The sequence below is a fragment of the Protopterus annectens genome, chromosome 2.part0 (assembly GCF_019279795.1).
Source record: "Protopterus annectens isolate FY-2018-M chromosome 2.part0, PAN1.0, whole genome shotgun sequence".
Classification (NCBI taxonomy): Eukaryota; Metazoa; Chordata; order Ceratodontiformes; family Protopteridae; genus Protopterus; species Protopterus annectens.
In genome coordinates this window covers 1,377,600,797-1,377,626,677 of record NC_056728.1, presented here as the reverse complement: position 1 = coordinate 1,377,626,677, position 25,881 = coordinate 1,377,600,797, and the positions used below count along the sequence as shown (strand labels likewise).

The 25,881-nt window shown below is 44.7% G+C and overlaps 1 protein-coding gene across 1 annotated transcript in view; it reads right to left on the bottom strand.

The window, feature by feature from the left end:
• Positions 1-18,784: 18,784 nt before the first annotated feature.
• LARP7 (La ribonucleoprotein 7, transcriptional regulator) overlaps positions 18,785-25,881 on the bottom strand; it is a 1,030,416-nt gene continuing 1,023,319 nt past the window's right edge. The window contains exon 13 of the mRNA XM_044061552.1: positions 18,785-19,106. Within this exon, the coding sequence (XP_043917487.1) occupies positions 19,032-19,106 (75 nt within the window). The 3' untranslated portion in view covers positions 18,785-19,031. The remainder of the gene's footprint in view (positions 19,107-25,881) is intronic.

Sequence of the window (25,881 nt, the reverse complement as noted above, 5' to 3'; positions counted from 1 at the left end):
TAAAATTGGTCTTAGATCCCCCGTCTTTTTTGGCACTAAAAAGAACCTGGAGTAGAACCCTGATCCGATCTGGTCTGGGGGGACGGACTGGATGGCTCTTTTCTTTAGCAGATGGCCAATTTCTGCCAAAGCGGCCTCCCGTTGACCGAGTGGAACGTCTGGGAGGGACTTCAACTTTGGTAAGTGACGAAAAGGGATGTGGTATCCTCTGGATATGATCTGGAGAACCCAGCGGTCTGATGTTATGGACTCCCATGCCGCTAGGTGCTCCGAAAAACGTCCCCGACTGCCTCCAGAGTGGAGCAGCCGGGCAACCCCTCAGGGTTGCTGCGCGGGCCGTTCAGAGAAGGGTTCTCTGGACCCGAAGTTCCTGGGAGCCCCTCTGCCTCTAGGGCGGCGTCCTCTCTGTCCTCCTCTGCCACGGAAGGACTGGTTGTCCGGAGCAGGCTGGGATTGCTGCGACTTCCGGAACCACATCTTCTTCTGACCCTTTTGGTTCCTAGAATAGGGCCTCTGGGGTGCAGAGAAGCGGATTCCGACGGCAGACAGCGTCTTCCCGTCCTTCTCGTTCTGGGTCAAAGTGTCGCGAATGGTTTTGCCAAAGAGGGCAGAACCATCAAAGGGGGCGTTCGCAAATGACGCTTTGAAGGGCTCAGAGAAATCGCAATGACGGAGCCAGGCCTGACGTCTAGTGACTAGACCTGCCCCCCGCGGCTCTAGCGGCGCCTTCCATAGCATGGGAGAGTAGCCGCATAGAGGTATTGGTAACTGATCTAAGAGTGGCCATGCGGGTGGAATGCAGCACTTTGTCCTCCTCCGACATGGACTCTGGGGGAGATGCAGCGTATTCTTTAATGAGATCTCGCTGCATCCTAATAACGTGTGCCAGGTAGTTCAGCGCCCTTACCGAGAAGGTCGCCGAACTAAACATCCGCTTCCCCAAGCGGTCCATCATCCGAGACTCCTTGCTCGGGGGATGGACTGAGGGACTCTCCTGGGCAAGTTCCCTCTTGGTAGCCGCCACCGTCAACATGGCATCTACCGGAGGCCCCTTACTCCAATGGGCACGGTCAGACGGTGGGCTGAGGATCCTGTCGGGCCTCTTAGGGATTGGCTCCACGGTGTCCGGTTCCTTCCACGCCCTGGTGGTAATGAGGTCTACCAGGGGGTCGGCAGGAGGGGACACCCAAGAGGTAGACGGGCCCGCTTCAAATGCCTCCAAGAACACGGACTCGTCCGAGGAAGACTTGGGGGCAGACCACCCCCCCCCCTTATACGGAGCATTTCCATGATGTCTCCAAATGAGACATCCTCGGGGGGGTGACCGTGGGGAGCCTTCCCCTTCCTCCAAATCCATGTCCTCCGTGAGAGACTCGGGAGTCAATGTGCCTCCTTTGCGAATGCTTGCGAGGAACATCCTCTGGGGGGCTCAGAGGACTCCTCGCAAGCAGCAACCTGTTCCAGGGGAACAGCTTGGGGCATGGAAGCGGGCTGTCCCAAGGGCCGGATGGTGGAAGCCTGACCCAGTGCAGAGGGAGCGGGGCGGAGCGAAACAAGTGCCGGGGGTCCGGAGACCCTCAACAGGGCCCTCTCCACTACATCAAACGCCGAAGGGGAGCCGACCTCGACCAAAGGATCCGACAATCGGCTCCCCCTCGGATCCGAAGAGTGAATCGGAGCCGACGCCGAAGCGCTCGGATCCGAAGAGACAGTGCGCTCCGACACAGACGGCGCCGAAGGAGCACTGATCCCCCCGGATCCGAGGCTCGGATCCAGGCTCCGAGAGGTTGGATCCGATGCAGTCAAGGGCAGGGTCGGATCCGAAGTACCAAGTACTATCAGCGCCGACCCACCCCCGGCTCCGAAGCTGCTCGGCTCCAACTGCTTCGAACCCGGGTAGCGGGTCGGAGAAGGAGCAATCGGCTTGAAAAAGGGGGTCGAGCTCCCCCCCAGAGGGGAGGCAAGAGCACTCCCATCTGCATCTGGGCCTGGATGAACCTTCTCATCATCCGGTCCAGATCAGCATCCGAAAGGCTGTACGTAGATCTCGACGAGGCTACCGAGGTAGGCCTTGAGTGCCTCCTCGATAGCCTCGACGGAGATCGGGTCTCCTCCTCCTCAGGTCCCGGTGAAAAACACACTGGAGACCGGAGCCGAGGAGGAGGAGATCCAGCCGACAATGGAGCCGGGGGAGAAGCCCGCTTGGCTGGCGGGGCCGAAACAGAGGTCTCGGCTCGCCGCTTATGGTGCTTCTCCCTCCGGTCCCTTTTTCTAGCATCCCTCTCCTCCAAACCAGAAGCGGGAGGTTGAGTCCCAGGAGGAGGAGGGGGAGCCGGAGAGGGAATAACCGTGGGGACGGTTACCCCCGAAGGAGCGGAGGTCGGAGCCGAGTCCGGCGGTAAAAGGCCCGCCAAAACAAGCTTGGACCTCCGCTCCTTCAATGCCCTGGGGTTGAACCCTGCACAAATGGAGCATCCAGATGTGAGGTGTTCAACCCCCAGGCATCTAACACACCGAGTGTGGCCATCAGCTGGGGAAAGCTTATGGCCACACTCGGAGCACTTTGAAAAAATAGCCTTGGGCTGCTCAGACATCCCAAGCTAACAAACAACAGTTACTAACTAAGGTAAGTAACTAAAACAAACAAAATCACTCACAGGCCCAACACACACACTACGCTACCAGCGAGGGGAGGGATATAAATTTTAGATTAAACTCTAAAAAAAGTAATAATACACAAAGGGAAACCTACACTTTCATACAAATAAACCAAAAAATTATTTAAATTTTACAATTTAAAAGCTGAAAACTATCACTTAGCTGGAGAGCTGGAAAAACAATCTGGTCACCATGCGCGGCAAACGAGATCTGAGGTCATGAGGGTAGAGCAGGGTATTATGGGTGAGGGGAGGAGCTGAGAGCTTGGATCCATAGCTGGTAAACCATGCCAGTTCGGATCCGATATCGGATCCATAACCCACAGGTTGCAGACAAATGAATCTCCTACTTCAGATCTGTAGTTTTATTGGCCATTTTGGGTCAATTCCAAACTCCTTGAACTCCCTCTCTTAAAACCCTCTTTTGAGCATTTTTGCGCATAGCGCAACATCGGGCAGCGCCGCCTAATTGGGTTTAAACTATTCCTGGCTCCACAAAGTCTGCTCTTCACTTTTTCCCTTAGAACTGCTCTAGCTCTCTAATTAAACACCATATTCTCATTCTAAGGCCCCTCACTGGTCTAAATAAGTAATCTTACAAGTTAGCACTAATAAACCATAAGCACTACTTACTCTTATACTCTCTATGATTACCTTGTCCCCTATTGGTCCGTTTAATTCAGTTCCCTATATTACCCTAGCATGTCCAAAGGTCAGTCAATGGTTTCCTCTCCAGTCCAGCTGGTGAATCTGGGAATTTTGAGGCAATGTTACACCTGTCTTATGTACACGGACAACCCTCTCCTCCTCCAAACAGGTTCAAATATATGTGAGAGATGCAACCATACAGCCAAACTGGAGGCTGAGCTCTCTCATCTCAAAACTGGTGTAACCAGTCAGAAGGAGAAGGTAACCTCACACAACACAATTCCAGTATCACATAGTCCCACCACGACAGCATACCAAACACATAAAAACACAAAAACATACTCGGAGGCTCTAAATAAAAATCTCCCTAAGCAACAGAGACCTCCAAAGCAGACATCCAAGCAAACGCTACCCCAAAACAAAACATGTACAACACATAGCACACACAGTCAGTGTGCCAAGCAGTCACAGCCCTTAAGGCTGAATAACACACCTGATACTCTTGTAATAGGTGACTCTATTGTCAGACACACTGACGTCCCGCTCACCAGGCTGAATAAAGAGAAGGTCACAATGAGCTGCCTGTCGGGCACTAGGATCCGCCACATAATGCAAGCACTCAGGTCACTCCAAAGCAAATACAAATATGACTCAGTCATTGTACATGCTGGCGTGAATGACCTGAGATGTACCTCCCTCGACTACATGAAAAGAGACATAGAGGAGCTCTCTGATCATGTAGCCCAGGCCGGTATGACCCTGACCTTGAGCAGCATCTTACCCTCACCTAAAATGATGCCACAGTATAAAGACAAAATGATCGATTTTAACAACTGGCTAAAATGTTGGTGTCATTCAAAGGGGATCCAGTGTCTGTCAGCCTGGGATGACATGCTCGACAAGCCACGTTGCATCGCTAGGGACGGCTTGCACCTGTCACCCCTGGGCTTTTGGATATTGGCAAAGGCTCTTGCCACCCCCATAGTGCCTTTTTTAGGCAAGGCTCAAAAATCAAACCCACCTCCATAGACAGCACAAGGAATAAGAAACTAAGGGTAATGCTGCTAAACGCCAGAAGTCTTAACCTCAAGATGCACACACTCGAAGCTCTCCTCAGTATGGAGAACATCGATATCTGTGCAGTGACAGAAACCTGGTTCAAGGCTCCAGAGAGCACCCCAGCACTACCAGGTTATACCTCATATCATGCTTTTCGGCCCCAAAACCAGGACCGAACCACAAAGGGAGGGGGAGTTTCCATATTTATTAAGGATATCCACACCTCCAGGTTAGTGGCATTGCACGAACTATCGGAGACCATCCATGTGCAACTGACAGTGGGGCAAGACTGCTTTTCAGTTTATAGTATCCTACAGACCACCCTCTCAAAGTCAGGAATTCCACTCTGCTTTCCTGAAAACATTGGAGAACATGAAGATCTCTCCGAACACCATTATATTGGGTGACTTCAACTACCCAAACATAGACTGGGAGCATTACTCAAGCCCCAGCACCTTAGCCCAAAGGTTCCTGGAATTTATAAACTCAAATGCTATGGAACAACTAGTCACCACTCCCACAAGAGGGGATAACATACTAGACCTGATCATTACCAACATGGGGACTCTATGCTCCATACCAGAAGTATATCCCTCATTGGTAAGATCAGACCATAAATTAATTTCAGTGGATATCCACATCCCGACCCCACCCCCAGCCCAGAAAACCACAGTGAAAAACTTCTCAAAAGCAAACTTCACACTTCTCAAAACCGAAGTGGAATCCTTCAAGGCCCCAGGGCCAGTGGAAAATACGGCCCAAACTGCAGAATCCTATATAAACGCATTCTACGGACATCTCCAGGAATGCATGGATCATGCTATCCCAAACAAAATCAAGACCCAATCATCCAAAGGCAGGCGTCCAGTCTGGTGGACCCCAGCCATAAATAAAACTGTACAACAGAAGGAGGAAGCTACTACATGATAGAGCAAAATTCCTAAAAGGGAAGGCATCTCTGATCAGTACTAGCAAAAAATTACGATCCCTCATAAAATCCTCCAAGGCCAGCTTTGAGAGAAAAATTGCTCGGGACACTAAAGACAATCATAAGGCTTTTTTCAGTTATGTTAGGAACCTGGGATGCAACTCCCAGACTTGTTCTGAGTTGATTCTAAACGACAAAAAATACACTGAACCCACAGACATCGCCAATATCCTGGCAGACAAGTTCAGTGCAAACTTCTCCACCCCCTCCCCCCCAAAAGAGCTAGTATCTATCCCGGCAGAGTGCAGCCTCCCAAACATCTCTGATGCTCAGGTGAAGGCCGCCCTCTCCAAAGCAAAAAACACTGCTTCCATGGGACCAGATGGCGTCCCGGGTTGTGTCCTACATGAACTCCAAGAAGAACTAATCCCTCAAGTAAAACTGCTGTACAATCTTAGCCTCACTACATGATATGTGCCCAAAGAATGGCGTACAGCAACAGTGGTCCCACTCCACAAAGGTGGCGCCTCTACAGACCCTGGTAACTATCGCCCCATAAGCCTGACTAGCCTGGTCTGCAAGGCTATGGAGAGGATCATCATGGAACTCATAAACAAAGACATTGGGGACCTACAGACACTAGATCCTACCCAATTTGGCTTTGTCAAGGGAAGATCCTGCCTTTTGAACCTGGCTGACTTCTTCGAAACAGTCACCAAGGCCATAGATGAAGGGAAGGTAGTCCATACAGCTTATCTGGACCTCGCAAAGGCATTTGACACAATACCCCACTCGGGCATCATAGATGAGCTATCCAGCCTAAGTATAACCCCCTATGTCACAAGATGGGTCACAAACTGGCTCAAAGACAGAACTCACAGAGTCAGAGTTGCTGGAGCCATGTCAGACTCTAAACCGGTCACAAGTGGCATCCCACAAGGTTCTGTCCTGGGACCTCTCCTGTTCGGTATTTACTTTTCTGAGGTACAGGCCAACGTGGGAGGACTATGGCTCACCAAGTTCGCAGATGACTGCAAACTGGGCACCGTAATCGACTCTCCAGCTGACACAAACATCCTTCATAAAGGTCTCACAGAGACGGAAAACTGGTGCCAGAGCCATGGCCTAAAGCTAAATGCCAAAAAGTGTATAGTCATACCCTTTGGCAAAAACAATGTGCCCACAAATTACCACATAGGTGGTAACCCATTAAGTACAGAGAAAGTAATTAGGGATCTGGGGAGCCAAGTTGATAGCAATCTCTCCTTTGACAACCACATTGCCAAAGTGGTTAGAAAGACCTTCTACATAGCCCACCTCATCATGAAAGGATTCACATGTAGATCAAGAGAGGTAATCGTGCCCCTTTATTCATCCCTCATCAGGCCCATCATAGAGTACAATGCCCCCTTTGGGTTGTACCTTACCCGACACCTGCAGCAATTAGAAAGACCCCAAAAGTACCTCACCAGGAGGATCAAGGGACTCAAACAGATGCCATATGCTGCTGGTTAAAAAAAAACTCCAGCTCTTCTCAGTTGCATACCGCCTACTTCGAGGCGATCTATGCCTGACATATAAAGCTATGTCCAACCCAGAATTAATGGACATGCTCCAACTCAGAAAATCTAAATCCCTTAGAGCCACACGCTCGAGGGACTTGAACATCAGCACAGAAATAAATAGAACATGCTGGAGGGAGAGATTCATAACCCAGAGGCTCCCTTCGCTCTGGAATAGAATTCCAATTCATGTTAGGCAGAGCACCTCACTGACTCTCTTCAAGAGGAATCTTGATGAGTGGATGGGGGATCGTAGGTTTGTCCCGGGGATTACTTCAGTGTCACTATTAGACAGAGGCACAGTAAACTAAACTTTAAAATGGGCACAGTAAACTCAAATCATGGGGTGGCATAAGCCAAACACAATCGGGCTAGGCTTATAAATGCCCCAGGGCAGATAGCCTGGTATGAACCTATAAATTATAAACCAACTGATTAACAGACAGTCATAGGCATACATTCTTACATCTCAACAGCTTACTACAAAATGGCAGTCAAGCTCACGTGCTCAGTATTTAAACACTTGTCCAAGCCCCTGGATAGCTTCTTAAAGGTACATACACACACACTGATCTACAGTACCCATATCTCCTTGCAAACATACCTGGAGAAAACCTCACTAACAGTTTTTGTTGGAGGCAAGTAATTCTATCTCTGGCTTTCCTCATCTTCTGGTTAGGTCCTGGAAAACAACTGGATTCAGTCTCTTCTCAGAGGTGAACATCTTTATTTTGCGTAACTGGACTGCTACCATTTTCAGGTCTGAGGCAATGAAGATAAAGACACATATGAAGAGCTATGTCACAAGATGTCACCAAATCTGCATACTTGGCAAGAGTGGCCCTCCCTTTTGTGTTTACATGCTATATAACTGTGCTGCTAAATGTAATTATCTCCAGGGTTCCTGGCTGCCAGATTGTTCACAAAATATTTACGGCTACAATAAGAACTTACATTTCCCTCCACATGATATGCCTTCTGATTATGTCTCCGTTCCAGATGCTCGTTACCTTGAAGCAGCCTAGTGTGGCCGCTGCCAGTCTGGATCAAAGACAATTAAGGTCAGTGTTTGTGCTTTCTACATCTTTTATTGCTGGGCTCCACATATGAATTATTCTTTGATGGAGGAGATCAAAGGAAAATTTTATTTAGTGGAAGCTTGTGCTATTCTAACAGGTTTTTCAGGTGCTAATGAACTTTCCTAAAGTGTGCTCTGTCCAAAGGGACCATGAGGACAGAAACCAACATATAGCTCAAATTTGTCAGAAATACTTGAGAAGACAACATCTTCCTCAAGATAAGGTTTCCAAAGAAGCATGTCAATTGCATAACCTTGTCCTCTGGAAAGAAATGTTCTTCTCTACTCTGGGTCCAAGAAGGCTCTCATGAAAAGCCTAGCCCTTCCTTATGTTCATGGAACTCCCAAGTTGGAGAGATAATAGACTGTGCATTCTTTGGATCTCTGCATCTCACCTCTAGAGGAGGCATGGATTAGGCAGTCATCCAAAGGTAGATATAGACCCCAGGGTCTTGAATTAGCCAAGTAACAGTAGAATGCATCTGGTAAATACTTTGGGTGCTGTGGACAGACCAAAAGGCAAGTAAGTAAACTGAAGTACAGGAGCTCAATTCTGAACCTCAAGAACTGCATGCACTCACTACTGATGGACACATGCAAGGGGTCATCCTTTAGGTCATCATAAGGAAAGCCTGAGATTAAAGGAGAAAGTACAGTTGTGTACACTTACCATAAATGGTAGATGTTTGAGTGTATTCACTGTTGCAGTCATCACATTTGGGTTATCCCTGCCAAGGTAGCCCTTGGCCGACCTGAATACCAGAAACTTAGTATTTCTGCGTCGGTTGCTGTCACTTGAGGACTGACATCAGGTCAACAGTGGTATAAAGGAAGGCATCTGACGCCATTAGATCAGTTTTTTCTTGTCCTAATTTGTCAGGAGCCCCCAAAGTAGGAGGCCAGGCTCTGGTGGAAGAACCCCACCAGTGGAAAATAAATACTAATATGTCCCTTGTAAGGAAGCGAGAACAACAAGGGGAAATATAAAAAGGAAGAAAAAAGAAAAGAGAAAGGGGGATGGAGGGAGGGAAACCAGGACTGCAACAGTGAATACACTCGAACATCTACATTTATGGTAAGCGTACACAACTGTACTATGTTCTTTGTGTTTCACTGTTGCAGTCATCATATTTGGGTAGATTCCCAAAGCTGAGGAAATGGGTGGAGGCAGTCTAGGAAGCTAGGGGCTGGCTAGCATGCAAAGCAAGACTGCAGAGGCAAACCCTGCCCTAGATTTGGAGAAGAGAGGCAGGTGGTAATGTTTGGTAAAAGTATGAGCAGATGTCCAGGTGGCAGCCTCCAGGATGTCCCTGGTGGGGACTCCTCTGAGGAAAGCTGCAGGGTAGGAGGCTGCTCTGGAGTGTGTCCTGACCCCCTTGGGAAGAGGCTTGCCATGCTGTTCATAGCAGAAATGGATGCAGTGTGCTATCCATTTGGAAATGGTTTGCTTGGAAATGGCTTTGCCTTCTGCCCCCCACAAAGCAAAGCTAATCAGCAATTGATCAGACTTTTTGAAGGGGTTTAGCCCTGTCCAGATAGTATCTGAGCCGTCTGTGCACATCGAGAGAGTGTGCAGAATCCTTTCTCCTTGTTTTGTGGGTTAGGAAAGAAGGTGGGTAAATGGATGGATTGGTTGAGAGCCACACTGGACACCACCTTGGGCATGAAGGATGGCTTAGTTCTGAGGGATATCCTGTTTGCATGGAAGATGAAGGGTTCTTCCACCACTATGAATGCTTGCAGCCCAGAGACTCTTCCGGTTGAAGTGATGGCGAGGAGGAAGGCTGTCTTCCAGGAGAGAAATTTTAGCTCTGCAGAGGAAGCTGGTTCGAAAGGGGGGAGGGTGAGCTTTTCCAAGACAAAGTTAAGGTCTCAAAGCTGGTGTTGGTGCCCTTCTGGGGGGCATCAAGTTGGCATCCCCTGATAATAAGCCCTAATGAGGAACTGTTTAATCAGACGGTGTGAAAACAGAGGCTGCTCAGTGGGAAAATAAGCAGAAATAGCAGAGGCATGAATTTTTATAGAGAAGGAGAGACCACTGTGTAGTAGGTCAGCTAAGTAATCCAGGATGAAAGGGATGGAGAGCTCTGATGTATCCCCCCTTAGCCTGGATCCAGATGCAGGACCGTTTCCATTTATCTGCATAAGACTTTCTCATGCTAGGGCATCTAGCTTCTCGAATAACATCCAGAACCTGTTTACTGAGGATGGCAGACTGGTCAGGGGTTAGGGTACAAACCAAGCTGTCAAATTGGCGAGTGTCTGCAATTGGGGGTGCATGAATTCCCCTTCCCTCTGGGTTAGGAGATTTGGAATCTTGAGGAAGATTCCATGGAAGCAGTGGGGAAAGGGTGCAAAGCAAGGGGTATCAGGGCTGTCTGGGCCAGTCTGGGGCTATGAGAATGATCCTTGGCTTTTCCTCCCTTACTTTGAGCAGTACCCTGGGAATGAAAGGTAAGGGAGGAAAGGCATAGACCGAGAGGTTTACCCAGGGGAAGGACAGAGCATCCACTTTCCAAGCCTTGCAGTGATGTTTCCTGGTGCAGAATTTGCTGAGCTGATGGTTGGTGTGGGAGGCAAAGAGGTCAACCTCCGGGGTTCCCCACTTCTGAGTTATTAGGAAGAATGAGTTTCTGTTGAGTTGCCACTCATGGGGGTCCAAGATTTTTCTACTTAATTGGTCTGCCATGGAGTTGAGAGAGCCTGGCAGGTATTGTGCTAACAGGTCTATCTGCATGGAAGAGGCAGTGGACCAAAGGGTCATGGCCAGCCTGCACAGTGGGTAAGAGTGAGTCCCTCCCTGCTTGTTGATGTACCACATCACAGTGGTGTTGTCTGTTTTGATCAGGAGAACTCCTGGAGAGAGGAGGGGTTTGAAAGCTATCAAAGTCTGCTGCACAGCCATCATATCTTTTTGACTGATGTGCAGGGTGAGTTGCTGGGGGTTCCAGTGGCCCTGTATGCACTTGCAGTCCAGGTGTGCACCCCAAGTATAGTCTGATGCATTCGTGGTGAGGGTCTGGGCAGCGGAGAACTGAAAGTGTTGAGATCCTGCCCTGAAACGGAGATATTTTCTGCAGGACTCCCTGATAGGAATGTGGAGGTAGGCTTCTTTCAGGTCCAGGGTGGCTAGCCAGGCATCCTTGGACAGCATTGGTAGCAGCTGCTGGAGGGTGAGCATTTTGAATTTTGGGATCACCAAAAACGTGTTTAGAAACGATAGATCGAGGATGGGGAGCCAGGTGCCCTCTTTTCTGGGCATCAGGAAAAGTCTGGAATAGAAGCTTTGGCCTATCTGCTCTACTGCCCCCAAGGAAAGCAGGGAATTGATTTGCTTTAGAAGCTCTGCCCACTGATTTGGTGGTAGATCTGGGAAACTTTTTGGGGTTAGAAGGGTGTGGAAGGAGAATTTGTACCCCTGAGACATAATGTGCAGAACCCATTGATCCTTGGTAATGGTGGCTCAGGTGCTTGAGTGAAAGGAGAGTTTTCCTCCTAAGGGTATGTGAAGGTGGGCAGAGGCGAGGTTGGGAAGGGGCGAGTCATTGTGAGTTCTTACCATAAGGAGATGGCTTACAACTCCCTGGTTTTGAAGTGGAGGTAGTCCACTGCTCAGATCTCTGCAACCCCTGGAGCTGCTGTCTGGGGGGGTCTGTTTCCACAGGGCCTAGGTTGGCCCTGTCTACTTGGAGCAGGAAAGGACCAGTGTTTGGATGGAAAATGCCTGCTGAACCTAGGGGGCTGGATCTGTAAGAAATCTTTAACAGTCTGCACAGATTTTGCTTTTCCTTCCATCTTTTTTAAGACCTTCTGCTTTAGTGCCAAATAAGTTATCTTTGTGCAAGGGTGCATGCAACAATTTTGATTTGACATGGTCTGACAGGAGTTGTTCCTTAAGCCATGCATGTCTTCTAATTACAGATCCAGTGACTGCTGCTCTGTAAGAAGTTTCTAGGGCGTCAAAACCACAGTGCAAAGTGTGTTTAGTCACTTGAGCAGCAGAATGCATTAAATCCGGTAAATCTTTATATTCTGCCCATGCAGGAAAGGAGGAATTTTTTGTTTAAGGTGTTCCAAGGTATGCTTGCTAATACTTAAGCATATGGAACTGAAAATTTAGTGTCCTGACAGCAACAGTAGCTGAGGTGTATACCTTTTTACTCCATCTGTCGAGTGCTTGGGAATCCTTGTCTGAGGGGGTGGAATTCTTAGCTGGGGTTGCTTTAATTCCTTTAGGTCCTTGAGTAATGACCTCAGGGTCAGCTGTTGGATTTTTAAAAAGATATTTGTGCGAGTCAGGGACTCTGTAGTACCTATCTGGTTTTCTGGGAGCTGGAGGGAGAGTGTTTGGAGTCAGGCTGGATTCAAGGAAGACATCATCCACCACATCCAGGACTGGGGGGATGGCTAAGGGTCTGGTGTTGTGGAAGATCCAGGAACTCTCTGAGTCTTTTTTTTAGACTGTGGGTAGTCTTGACTCTCCCAGTGGAAAAGTTCCCTTAAGATATGCAAGGTTTCCCCAAAGGAAAAATCCTCTGGGGGAGAGGCTGAAGGTATGGATTCCTCTGCATCAGAATCCTCATATGTGGAGAGAGGCTGCATGTCTTCATTGATGCATCAGATTCATCTGACTCTTGCTCAGATAAAACTACTGGAGACAGATCTCTCTTCCTTTATGAGGGAGTGGCTTGGCTTCCCCTAATCAGCATGATAAGGTCTTCTGACATTTTAAGCATTTGAGACTAAAGCAAGGAAGCAGTCGCCTGAGAATGGGTAGTCGGTTTCTTGGGTGTGGTTCGACCCCAGGGCCTAAGGAACTCGGTTGCTTTCGAAAGAACGGTAGCCGTGAAAGAAGGCGTCGGTCTATGTCAAGATTTGGTATTGCGAAGGACTTCCTCAGAAACTGGTGCCTGCACAGCAGCTCCGGACCCATTCAAGGTAGAGACGACTGCGGGATCCTTAGTTGAAGAAGAGTTCTGAGGCATACCGGACTCTGAAAGGGTCTCGGTAGCGGCCTATGAATTAACTGAAGCGGGCATCAGGGGCTGGAAAGTTGCCTCATTGAGTTCCTGAGGACTGACGACCAACTTAATGGAAGCATCGTTGGAAAGTCTGGACTTGTGCAGTCTGTCGCTGTCTTTATCTTTACATTTTTTCGGAAGATCTGCTGTCGGATGGCTTAACGAAGCCATATCAGAATTCGAGGACTGTAAATGGAAATATCTGGCTACAATAAGGGCCCAACAACAAATAGTTCTGGCGTTAAACAAAGCACAGAAGCGCAAACGAGGGACATTGTGGTCTGGGCCTAGACAAGTGGCGCAGTAAGAGTGGAAGTCTCAGTGTGCTATTTGCTTTCCACAGGCGAGACAATTATTAACTTTTTTTGACGTCGGTTAGTGCAAGAAAAAAGGATCTCCAACGGGGTACTTAGCTTTCGAAGATTTCAACTTCAATTTGGAAATGAAACTCAGGTAGTGGCCGACTGGCACTCGTGCAAACTGCTTCTGCTTCGGGCTCCACAGCAAAAAAGCCTGATGTAATGGCGTCGGATGCCTTCCTTTATACCACTGACAACCTGACGTCAGTCCTCAAGCAACAGCAACCAACGCAGAAATACTAAGTATCTGGTATTCAGGCTGGCCGAGGGCTACCCTGGCAGGGAATAACCCAAATGTGATGACTCAACAGTGAAACACGAAGAACATCCAGCAATTAGCATTTTAAAATTGGGAACTCTCACAGGGTCCGGTATAGGCTTCTATGGGCCATCTCTGTTTGGAGCTAGACAAATACTGGAGTAGAATTTCTTTTCCTTCTTCTTGCAGGGGATGTATGAAAAAAAAGCTGTGTTAAAACAAGTTTTGCTAGTTTGCCCAGGTCTAAGGGATGGCGGGCATTCCCAAGATGGGACTGAAAGCCTTAAATTCTATCTTGTAATCTGATCTCTTTCACCTAATTGTTTGCAGTTACAGAAAATCAACAAACTTCGAAAGGAGAAAGCGGCCCTTCCAAGAGGTGGGGTTGAGGTGGAAAACGAGGGGCAAGAGATGTAGGAAGGCAGCGGGGACCAAGGACAGTCAGTACAGCTCACTTGTGTTTTGATGGGGATATTCCTGCCCTTCTACCTTGTATCACTCTTGCTTTTTCTAAAATGTGTTTTTTGCTTAAGCTGATCTGTTTCATAGTACAGGTTCTACTGCATCTGGGGATGAACATATTTATGGACTATCGATGCATAACAGATTCCATGACCTTGCACTTCTCTAACTTCTTGAAAATCTTGCAAGAAGGGAGACCAAACAGTTGTTGTCTATTCAGCATTAAGCAACTTCCCCCTGACATTTATTTTATTTTGTTGACCAGGGATGTTCGACTTGGTGTAGAAATCCTTTTCAGTGTGAGGGCCATGGAGAAAAGCTCCACTGATATAACTTCCACTTCAAGAGATCAATACGAGTTCAAACAATTGCTGAATGATTAAGTTCTACTGAATAAAAGAAGCTCTTAACTCAAAACATTGTTTGCTGTTTGCATTTTTGAAGCCATGTTTTAAAGAATGTTTACACATCCAAGACACTGCTTTATTGTTGTTGTTTCCACTGACACAATGTAAACTGACACAGAAGTCAAACATTAGTGTCATCTTTGACAGTGAGCTATTAGAAAATTATAAACAGAAGCATATCTGGACTGGGTCATATTACATAAATGCATATTAAATAAAATATATTCACACTGGTACAATACATGCACACTGCTACCATCACATCATGTTGAAATGAAATATATATACACATTTGTAGTGGAACAACTGTAAACGTGATTATACATGAGTGTGCATGTATTAAAGTGGGAGTTAAGACAAGATATTCATGTTGCATTAGAGTACTGTACCCATTACGGGGCACAGTAAATTATAGGCATAACAATGTTACTGTGGACCTTAGTGTCAAGAAGTGCTAGTCTGAGAGTAAAAAGTAGCAGTAGGTACAAGTTACTTAGACTATATACACTTTACACACAACTAAGTCTTCAGTGTTTATTACTAAGGACCAAATATTCTTAATCTTCTGGTAGAGCCTGAATCCTAAGACATGCATACCTTCTAATTACTGTGCCAGTAGTTGCACCCCTACTGCAGGTCTCAGGGACATCAGGTCCCATTTCATTAAATACTTACCCACTTTAGAAGCTGGATGGGTGAACCCTGTAATTCTCTTTCATGATTCCATCTTTTGTCCCAGTGGTCTTGTCCTTAAGTCGTCCAAAACTATCCTCTTAATATTTTATGAAGTGGGATTAGTTGTTAATTGCTCTAAAAGCCAGTGTAGGTAAAATATACACTTTGATATATTTTATAGCAAAGACCCTGCTCTTTTTGATGTTAGGAAGAGTACTAAGACCTGGAGTGAACTTTGACAGTGATGTACCATATTTCCCCGAAAATAAGACCATGTCTTATACTCTTCCCCCGCCGAAATATGCATTAGGGCTTATTATCAGGGGATGCCTTATTTAACCCCCCCACAACAATCTACATTTATTCACGTACAAAAATCGACATTTATTCATGTACACAAACTGACATTTATTTGGCATTTTTCTGTTACTGGACAACAGTTCGAAGTAACGCGTTAACAGCGGTGTAAGAATTCTACATAAACAGTGCAACAAACATTTCAACTTCAGAATATCTACACCTTGTCTTTCACAGTGCAATATTTCATGCTTAACTGAAAGTGCAGAAAAATCTCAATACATGTGTATTGCAGGAGGGGAATAAAAGCAGAAGCAATCCATTCTGTTGCCCTGCTAATGGAAAAGTTATTCAAATACAGTCATGTCATCTTCTTCTGGAGCAATGTCATAAGCCTCTAACCCCTGAATTCTGGCCTGAATTTCTTGCGACTCCATTTCCTGTAGAACCATTGGCCCCAATCTGTCATGCCTAGCAATAGCGCTCCCCTTAAACGAGGACTGCTTGTCCAAGTAGCCTGCTCGTAGTGCATTGGCAACACAGCTGTCAGTGATTTTATCCCATGAATTTTTCACCCAAGTCACGACCTCTTGCAGGCTAGGCTTCACAAAGTTTCCATGCTGATTTCTCTACATTCTATTTTCAATGTAGCCATTGAGCTCCATGCGCAAATGGTCCTTGAATGGCTTGTTTATTGCAATATCAAGAGTCTGGAGATAGGCAGTCATTCCTGCGGGAATCATTATTTGATCTATTCTTCTCCGTGCAAGGAATTTCTTCATGTCTTTAGCATGGTGAGTGCTGACTGAATCCCAGACTAGCAGACCTCTTTCGCCACCTCGCAATACAAGTGGCAGCATTACATCGACCCCCTTCCTTATAACTGCTTGTGTGCACCAGGCTTTTTCAGTTTCAAGAATGTAAATGCCTGAAACATGTTCAATCTCATCATTCTTGCCCTTACTAATGATTAGAGGTGGGGTTTTCTTTCCATCTAGATGAACTGCCAAAATACAAGTAACACGTGTACTCTCGTAAACAGTGGAGGGAATATAGATTGACAAGGCACCCCTCTGATCAATTGTTGTTTGAGATCTTTTGCCCATAAACACTGCAGTTTCATCCATAGCAATCATGTTGGAGAGTTGGTATTTAGAAAAGTCGATGCCATTAACAAAGGACTTGAACGCAAGTGTACGTTTAATAACTTCAGTATCTTCCAGCTTGAACAGTGTTGTTGATTTTCTTAGAGACAGCTCATATCGCTGAAGGAAGCCATCCAGCCAATGTTGTGATGCTTTGAATTCTTCTGGGGATATTTCTAAATGTGGTGCCACTGCAAGGGCAAATGCTTGAATATCAGCCCTGCGCACAACCAAAGCCTTTGCTCTCCTGTTAGCAACCCATTCACAGATGATGTCTTCCAGCTCAGGAAATAACGGTTGCCGACCTGGGCCACACTTGCACTTCTTAGCATTTCCCTCATCGGCCTGTTGACTGGGGTTATCGTATGCTGCACGCCATTTTCAAACCATTGGGATATTTAACTTATTCTCTTTGCAGAAAGCCGTCAAATTCTTTGCCCCAGAGTCCTCCATGATTCCTTTCTTGTACTCGACGGCATACCTCTTTCTTTTTGCACTCGTCTTGTCTTGGGGGGGGGGTTAATTGAAGACTTACGAGACCAGAGTGGCAACACAAAATGGCGACAGTTAAGAAGGCACAACCACAGACGGTCGTTATCAAGTGCACGCACCTTATGCACATTGTCTGTACTTTGACCAATCAAAGTACATCTGCCAGTGTTTATGGGCCAAGGATCTTAACTGTCAAGTGTGAGTGATGATTAGGGTTACAGTAAGAATCGTGGAGGAATCCCAGGGAAAGAATCTTATGACTTTCTGCAAAGGGAAGAAGCTGCGTGTCCGAATGGTCCGAAAATGGCAAGCAGAGTACGACAGTCTTAGTCAACGGGTGTCAATAATATTATTTTATAATTCAACACGTCCATCATGTTTTGTTGACAATCTTAACTGAGGCTTATTTTTTGGGTAGGGCTTATATCATGACCACCCTGGAAAACCATGCTAGCCCTTACTCTTTGGTTAGGTCTTATTTACAAAGAAATACGGTATCTATAGATACCATTTCTGGTTCTGCCATGGAGTTGCTACGATTTTTCAACCATACAGAGTTTTCAGTTTTTTTGAATGTTTGAGCTAGGAATACAGAAGATACTGCTGTATGACTTGGGTCTTTAAGCCACAAGAGATTCAAAGTACCATTTGGGGGAAAAAAAATCTCTCTAGTTCTCCCACCTCAAATGCTCCTTTTACTTAATTTACTATTTCTCCAAAGGAGAAGTATTCTGGGAGGGTTTCCTAATACGATGGTCTCCTAGCAATGTGTATAACAGCACAGGGGAGGAAAGATAATTATGCAGAGTCTTCTTCATCAAACTCTGAACCACAGATGTCTGGAATAAGCCAAGACTCTCTTTCTCTTCAAAGGGGTAGCAGCTCCCAAGGTCAAAAACTGCTCAGCATGAGGCCTAATCCTTTCTCACACATTCACATACTTGGGGAAATCTGCAGGTGTCAAAGGTGCCAGAGACAGAAGCTGATGACAGCAAATCAGATGCCTGGCTCTTGGGTGTCAGTATTCTTGCAAATCTAGAAAGTGTTCTTTCTTCCTCTAAAGAGAAAAGGCAAAGTATTTGTCTTTCCCAGACACACTTGTTAGCTTTTAACAGGGACATCATGGACCTTATAAGAAGATAATCCAATTAAAATTCACAAATATGCAGTTAAGCTGTGCAATTTCAATAATACAACTAAGAAGGAAGTGGTTCTCAAAAGGGAACTTACCACTCAACAAATGGGCAAGAAGATGACAGAAGCTCTAATTGGGGTTGTCTGCAAGATCTGGAAGTCAGACGTCTACCTACAGACATTTCCTATGGATAAGGAATTATGTTGCAGCAGAAACTTCTACAATGAACAAGATTTCTGTTGATAAAATATCCTGTTTGTTTTCAGCAGTGCTTAACTTGATGTAATATGAATATGACTACATAAAATCTACTAAAACTAAACATACTGCAACCTGAGGACTATGCTTATCTGACCACACTATGCAAACCTCACTGGTGATAACTACTCATTCACACATGCTACATTACGAGGGAAAGATAATAATGAATATGACTGATATTTCCAACATAAGCAGCAAGAAGACAGCAAAGGTAATTTCCAAAATACATTACATGACACAACAAAGTCGAAAGGGAAATCATAACGTCAGATCTTATGAAAACAAATCAGTAAAATTTGACACAAACAACAGTGATTTATCAAAATGTATTTTTATTAAAAGACTACTTAAATCCATCAGATAAAAAAAATTATTCTGTGTACAATGACCAAGTAAAGTTCTTGTAACATATTCTTTATTGGTCAGCAACTGTAATCAAAAGACTTTGCTGCAAATTTCCAGAAATAGAGGTGAAACTGGGTTTTGTCGCTACTCTCTTAAGCAAAAAAAAAATATTTATCAGAAAATATTTTTTCAGTAAAATTAAATAAAAAAAAAAAAATACAACCGATGAGACATTTACTGGTTAGTCTTCGAAGCGTGTGTGCCTGTTTAGTTGCTGTATCCTTGTCAGTATAATATTCTCGCCCTTGGAAAGTAACTGCAACAAAAGAAACAATGAAATTACTTCGCGAAAAACAAAATATTTTTTATAAGAAATTAGGGTTAGAAGTTATAGTCTATTTCCATTTGCTAACTGGGATAACTCGACTAAGCACTTGTAGCCCCTTTTCAGTGAAATCCCTGGAAGAAAAACTCCAGAACTATACAATACAATCTTATACAGCAAAATTCATAATGACAACATTAAATCCATCCATCCTCAACCCCTTTTCCCATTTTGCACATGGGGTCAGGGTGTAACTTCAGCAGTGACAATCATCTCGAGCCAAGGTTTACACCATCAGGTGGCTAGCCCTGCTGTGGTAGTTCATTCTTACGATTCACTGACACACACTCTCACCTACAGCCAATTTAGAGTGTCCAATCCATATACTGCATGTCTTTGGAATATGGGAGGAAAACTGGAGCACCTGGAGGAATCCCACGTGACATGCAGACTCCGCAGAGAAGGCACACCAGCAAAGAATTGAACCAGAGAACCTCTAGCTGTGAGGCGACAATGCTTACCCCTGCACCACTGTGGCCACACTATTGAAGACAATAAGACTTGACTTTGATGAAACAACTTTCACAGTGTAGGACAGATGAAATCATTTGAAACAACTAATACATGCACAATAAACAGGTGTTATCTAACAAGATTTTTTTTTTTAATTTTAAGTGGTAAAGTTACATTTAAAGGAAAAACGTTCACTAGAAGTTAAAGGGAGAATAAAAGTGAAGGTGAAAAAAAAAAGAAAAACAAACAGGACAAAAGAAATTAAAAAAAAAAAAAAAAAAAAAAGAGTGGAATGTGCAGCACGTTTTATGGGAGTAAGGGATAGATGAAAGTGAAAAATGCCAGTTTCATTGGAAAAATTGTCACTTAAAACACCCAACCTTCAAATATCTCATATAAATGTGTAACCTATAACATACAGTACATTACTGCGCAACACTTTTTTTTAACCACCATGCTTCTTTTGGTCATTCTTCACTGATAGGCATCCATTTCATTAAGTCAACCGGTAACTCTTCCACTATCTACCTCAGTTATTCAAACATTTTCCCTTTGGGATTGAAGAGGGGTGTGTGTACCAGCAGTCAAGCCACCCCCGGCCTTTCTGGGAAAGGAAAATCATTGTTGAAAAAAAGGTCAGACAGAAAGCAAAATACTAACTCTCAGTTACAAAGCCTCTGTATGCTTCAGTACCTCAACAGCTCAGTTCTTCAAATGTAGGCACCAGGCAAAATGCCAAATTTCCTGCTCAAACTGACATACATGCAGCACGTTTCACTTTTAGAGCAAAGTTCACTTTGCACTAACTACAAAAATATTAGTACAAAGAAGACTTGACCATCAGTGACGAAAGATGGTGTAGCACAATGGTTGGCAATTAGCACTGCTGTCTCACACTGCTTGGCTCTCTACTCTGATTCCTAAGATGCCTTCTTTGTATATATGATTTACTTGTTTATTTTACATTTGCTGACCGGGACAGTCCGACTGGATACATGTCCATTTTCAGCGGAGGCCCGGGGAGAAAAGCTCCACACACACAAAGAACTATTACATTTTACAATCAAAGCACTATAACAGCACAACACATACAGAAGAATATTGTATATAGAAAGATATTACATAATACAAGTAAATCAATGTTGCAAATACATTTCAAAGGCACATTTGTGACAGGACAGAAAGTCATACAGTCTATCATATTTAATACTATAAGTAGTGGCCTTTCAATGACAAAGCAAACTAGATGAAGACAGATATCCTCTTTAGCACGTTTGTATTGAGGGAGTTAGTCAGGGTATGAACAAGGACAAAGTCAACGGCTTTTAAGGTAATGTTTAACACTTTTTTGAAATGGGATAGAGTGGGATCTGAGGTAAGCTTGGCAGGGAGTGAGTTCCATGTTTTGCCAATGTTGGCAAACAGAGAGTTCCCAGATGAGTTGTTGGTTTTGAGTGTTTAAACTAGTAGCTTGTTGGATGAGCAAAGTGTCTTGAGGTTACTATAAGGGGTGATGATGCTTTTAAGTACAGGTGCGTTTTCAGGTTGGTAGAGACTTTTATATGCTACTGTTAATTGACTGTACTGAAGGTGGTTAGGCAATTCAAGCCATCCTAGAATATTTAGGTTCAGGCAGTGGTGCATTCTGTATGCTGCACCAGTGGCAAATCTAGCAATATAATTGTAGCAGCTAGAGAGTTTAAGGTCAACTCAAGTTCGTGAAAAGGGGGGAGGCATAAAGAGGGTGGAAAGTAGATGTGTGCAGTTTGTTGAACTAGTACATGAACTGGTCCAGTGTAGACCTTTTTCACCATAACCTAGGCCACATGAAAAATGTGCATGTGTTTATGTGCAGATATATATGGATCTACTTCATTTACATGAAAGCATGTTTGAATGAATTTTACTTACCCGAGATGAATCCACAGAAGCTCCATTTCAATGAAAGAATGGACTGCCAATTTATTTTCCCTGTTAAAGGAACCACTTGGCTACCACAGAGAACTGTGCCCTCTCCTCCGTGTAGTGCAATCTTGGAGTTTGTATATTTAAGAAGAGGGGGTGTGGGGGTGAAGCCCCCACTTTGGTGGGCTTACTTTTCCTCCGTTGGGGGATGCTCATTGTGGTTATTTATTGGCTAGAGGGCCTAAGGGTCAGTTTTCAATCTATTTTTTTTCTCTTTGTGGAGCTTTCCACCAGGCCTTGGTGGTTATCAGTGTCCCATAGTAGCAGCAAATGCTTAGACAGTAAAATTTACCTATAAAGTTAAGATTAGATCCAAAACCTGTTAAACAGTGTGGCATTGTGCAGAAATAAGCTTACAGCATCCAGTTTGTGCATCAAACAGCACTACAATATCCTAGCCTTATACAACATCCTGCCCTTAACCCCAGAAATTACCCTAAGAGATTCCTGTTAAAACGCAATCCTTAATCCTAAACAGACGACCCAATTACAGGGGCCAGACAACATGAATATGCAATTTCCAAATGTCTCTGGCCATTTTCTCAGACTACCAGTTCATCATTACAGAAAATGACATGGTATGTGACAGATGTAAATACATAACTTCCTTGGATGCAAAAATCTCATATACAAACAAAGCTGTAAGGAATACCAATGCTACATCCCTTACACATCCCATTTATGACGCAAACTGATTTCTTTTAAGCGTCTCAATATAAGTCAACTTTCCCAAATCTCAAAGATTTTCAAGGCCAATTAATGGCAGCACTACTCTTCAGCCATCACGATAGCACACATCAAATCAGTAAACATCTCACATAAGCGTACACCTAATGGCCCCCTAAGTTCAAAACCTATAAAGCAAGCATATACTCCACCTAATACTCTTGTTACTGGATACTCCATTGTGTGACACAAAGATGCCCCACTCATCAGGTTGGACAAGGAGAAGATAATGGTTAGGTGCCTATGACGATCCAGGATCCCACAATATCACACACACTCAAATTACTGCACCCCAGATACCATATGATTCCATTATAGTCCATGTGAGTGTAGATGGGCTAGGACATACCTCACGGGATTATATGAAAAGAAGCATAATGGATCTCTTGGAATATGTGTCACACATAGGTATGATCTTTGCATTGAGCAGCATTTTACCTTTACCAAAGATGATACCACAGTACGAACATAAAGTGATTGATTTTATTAACTGGCTTAGTTTCTGGTGTCACCCAAGGGGGATCCAATATCTGTCAGCATGGGGAGAACTTGGTCAAAAGACCACGATTCTTTGCCAAGAATGGGTTGCACCTGCCCCCCCCCCCCCCCAGGCTTTTGGATATTGGTTAAAACTTTATCCACTCCCTTAGAGCCTTTTATATGCTATATCAAAAAAGATGTAAAATAGTGAAAAAGTCTACAAGCAGCCTTACGGTATTACTGCTCAATGCTCAGAGCCTAAACAAAAAACTCCAAAATCTTCAAGCCCTCCTCACTCTGGAGAATGTAGATATCAGTACCGTGACCAAGACTAAATTTAAAGCCTTAGAATGTACTCTGGAAGCTCAAGGCTATAGTGCCTTCCACATGTCAAGTCCAAAAGCAGCACAGACTGGGGCCAAAGGTGCAGGGGTTTTAATTTATGCTAGCAACAAGCATACCTCCAGGATGGTTCCACTGGGCTCATCCATGTGCAAGCCACCATAGGTAAGGTCTCTCACTATATCATGGCTAGCTAAAGGTCACCATCTACTAGAGTCTCATGAACCTTTGATAAACCTACTAGAGGCACTCACCATCCAACCAAACACCCCATTCATGGGTGACTTTAAATACACCTCTATAGACTGGTAAATGTACACTGCCTCAAACTCAAAGGCACAACGCTTCCTAGACATTAATGCAAACACCCAAGAACAGACGGTACATGCTCCAAACAGAAGATCAAACATACTGAATCTGGTACTCACCAACATTGGAAGAGAATTTCCCTGCTCCCATCCCCCGTGTCACATCCGCACTAGTTAGGTCAAATCACAAAGCTGCTTCATTTGAAGTAAAAATCAACCCAGAAAATCCAAGTAAGCCAGTAACAGAAACTATTCAAAGGTAAACTACATCCTATTAAGTGACAGTTTGTCAAAATTCAAGGCTCCCCCAACTCCAAGACCACTGCTACCTATGCAAAATTATTCACACAGTCAGTATACAAACACATGAATGGCTGCATAGAGGCTGCCATACCTATCAGAAATAAACCCAAATCAAACCCCGATGGTGGAATCCTCACCAAAACAGGGTATATAATAATAGAAGAAAACTCATGGCCAAAATCAGGAAAAGCAACTCCCTCAAAGACAAGTGCTTTCTTATACAAATAAATCAGAAAGCAAGTGTCTAATTAAGTTCAACAAGGCCAACTATGAGATCAGGATAGTCTCGCTGACAATCAAGGCCTTCTTCATTTACGTCCAGAATATTAGAGGTAACACACAACAGTTGCTGAACTGGTGGTGAATGGTACCATCTACAACAATCAGAGTGACAAAGAAATCTACTGGCTGATAAATTCAGCTCAAACTTCACTCCCCCACCAGCTCCATCAAGTGAAATCCCCTCCAATATACTTCCCCCAGGTATCAGTAGGGACAACCTGCTGGCACCACTTGCTAAAGCCAAGGCCACCACCTCCATGGGTCCTAACATCACTGGTTGCCTCCTGCGCAGTCTAAAACATAACCTTATCAGGAGCACTTGAGGCACTCCAACTAAAGCCTTGAAACAGGCTGCATTCCAATTGAATGTAAGATCACAACAGTCATTCCCCTCCATAAATGCAGACCATCAACTGACCTACAGAACTACAGACCCATCAGTCTAACTGGCATAATATGCAAAGCCATGGAACAAATTGGACCCATCCCAATTTGGCTTTGATTAAGGGAACTTCATGCCTACTTAACCTGGTAGACTTCTTTGAGAGGGTCACAAAGGCAATGGAAGAGGGTAAAACAATGCAAAAAGCATATATTGACTTGGCTAAGGCTTTTGATATACACAACACCCCACTCAAGCATTGTTGATGGCTCTGAGCTAGAGGTAAACCCTTGCGTAACTCGCTGGCTCACAGACAGGATCCAAGTAGTCAGGATCATTGAGACCACCTCCACCAAGAGACAGGTCACCAGTGGAGTACCACAGGGCTCTGTGCTGGGCCTGCTCCTACTTGGCATCTACTTCTCAGAAGTCAAGGCTAACATTAAAGGCTTCTGGCTCACTAGGCACAAACATCTTGCAAGTGAGCTTAACACAGACAAATTACTGGTGCCAAAGCAATGGCTGAAAACTCAGTGCCAATGAAATGCATTACAATGCCCTTTGCAAAACTGTCAATGCAAGTTAATTACTTCACTGATACAACCCCCTTAAGATTCAACCGGTAGTAAGAGATCTGGGAGCACACGTAAACAGCAATCTGGCCTCTGACCAACATTTAGCTAAGATTGTAAGAAAATCATTCTATGTTACCTAACTTATAGGTAAGGTTATGGCATCCAGGTCCAAGGAAGTTATAGTGCCACTCTACTTGGCCCTTATCAGACCTATCATTGAATACAATGCCCCCTCTGGCATGTATCTAACCATTCACTTGCAACAGATGGAATGCCCACAAAGGTTTCTCACCAGAAGAATTCAGGGTATGAATACCAGTCCTACACTGATTGCCTAAAAGCTCTGTCCCTGTATTCAGTCTCCTACAGCTGCTGAAAGGAGATCTTTGCCTGGCTTACAGGGCTTCCTCAAACCCAGCCCTGATGGATTTGCTGCATATGTGTAAAACAGCACCAGAAACATTATATCCAGGGATCTGAACTTTGCTTGTGACACAAACAGAACATGCTGAAGAGACAGATATGGCTATCCATTCATGTAAAACCGAGTTCATCCCAAACCCTATTCAAACAAAACATTGACAATTAAGACAGGAAATCATAAATGTACCCCTAGTCAGGTCCCCATGTCCCTTAGGGACAGAGACTGCCAATATGAAAAGTATTGTCCTAACACCCGCCCACATATTCTTAGCTACCGGACTACTAACATCTCCCCCCAAAATGATAATTGGGACCCAAAAAGGTTTGGAGTGCGCAGCTAGGCTTGTAAGAGTCTTAGTGGTTGTCAGCCTAGTAGCAACCCATGAGTCTGTGTGTATGAGTGAGTGTGTGTGTGTGTATATGTAGAGCTATATCTATATATATATCTACATACACAAAATCTATAA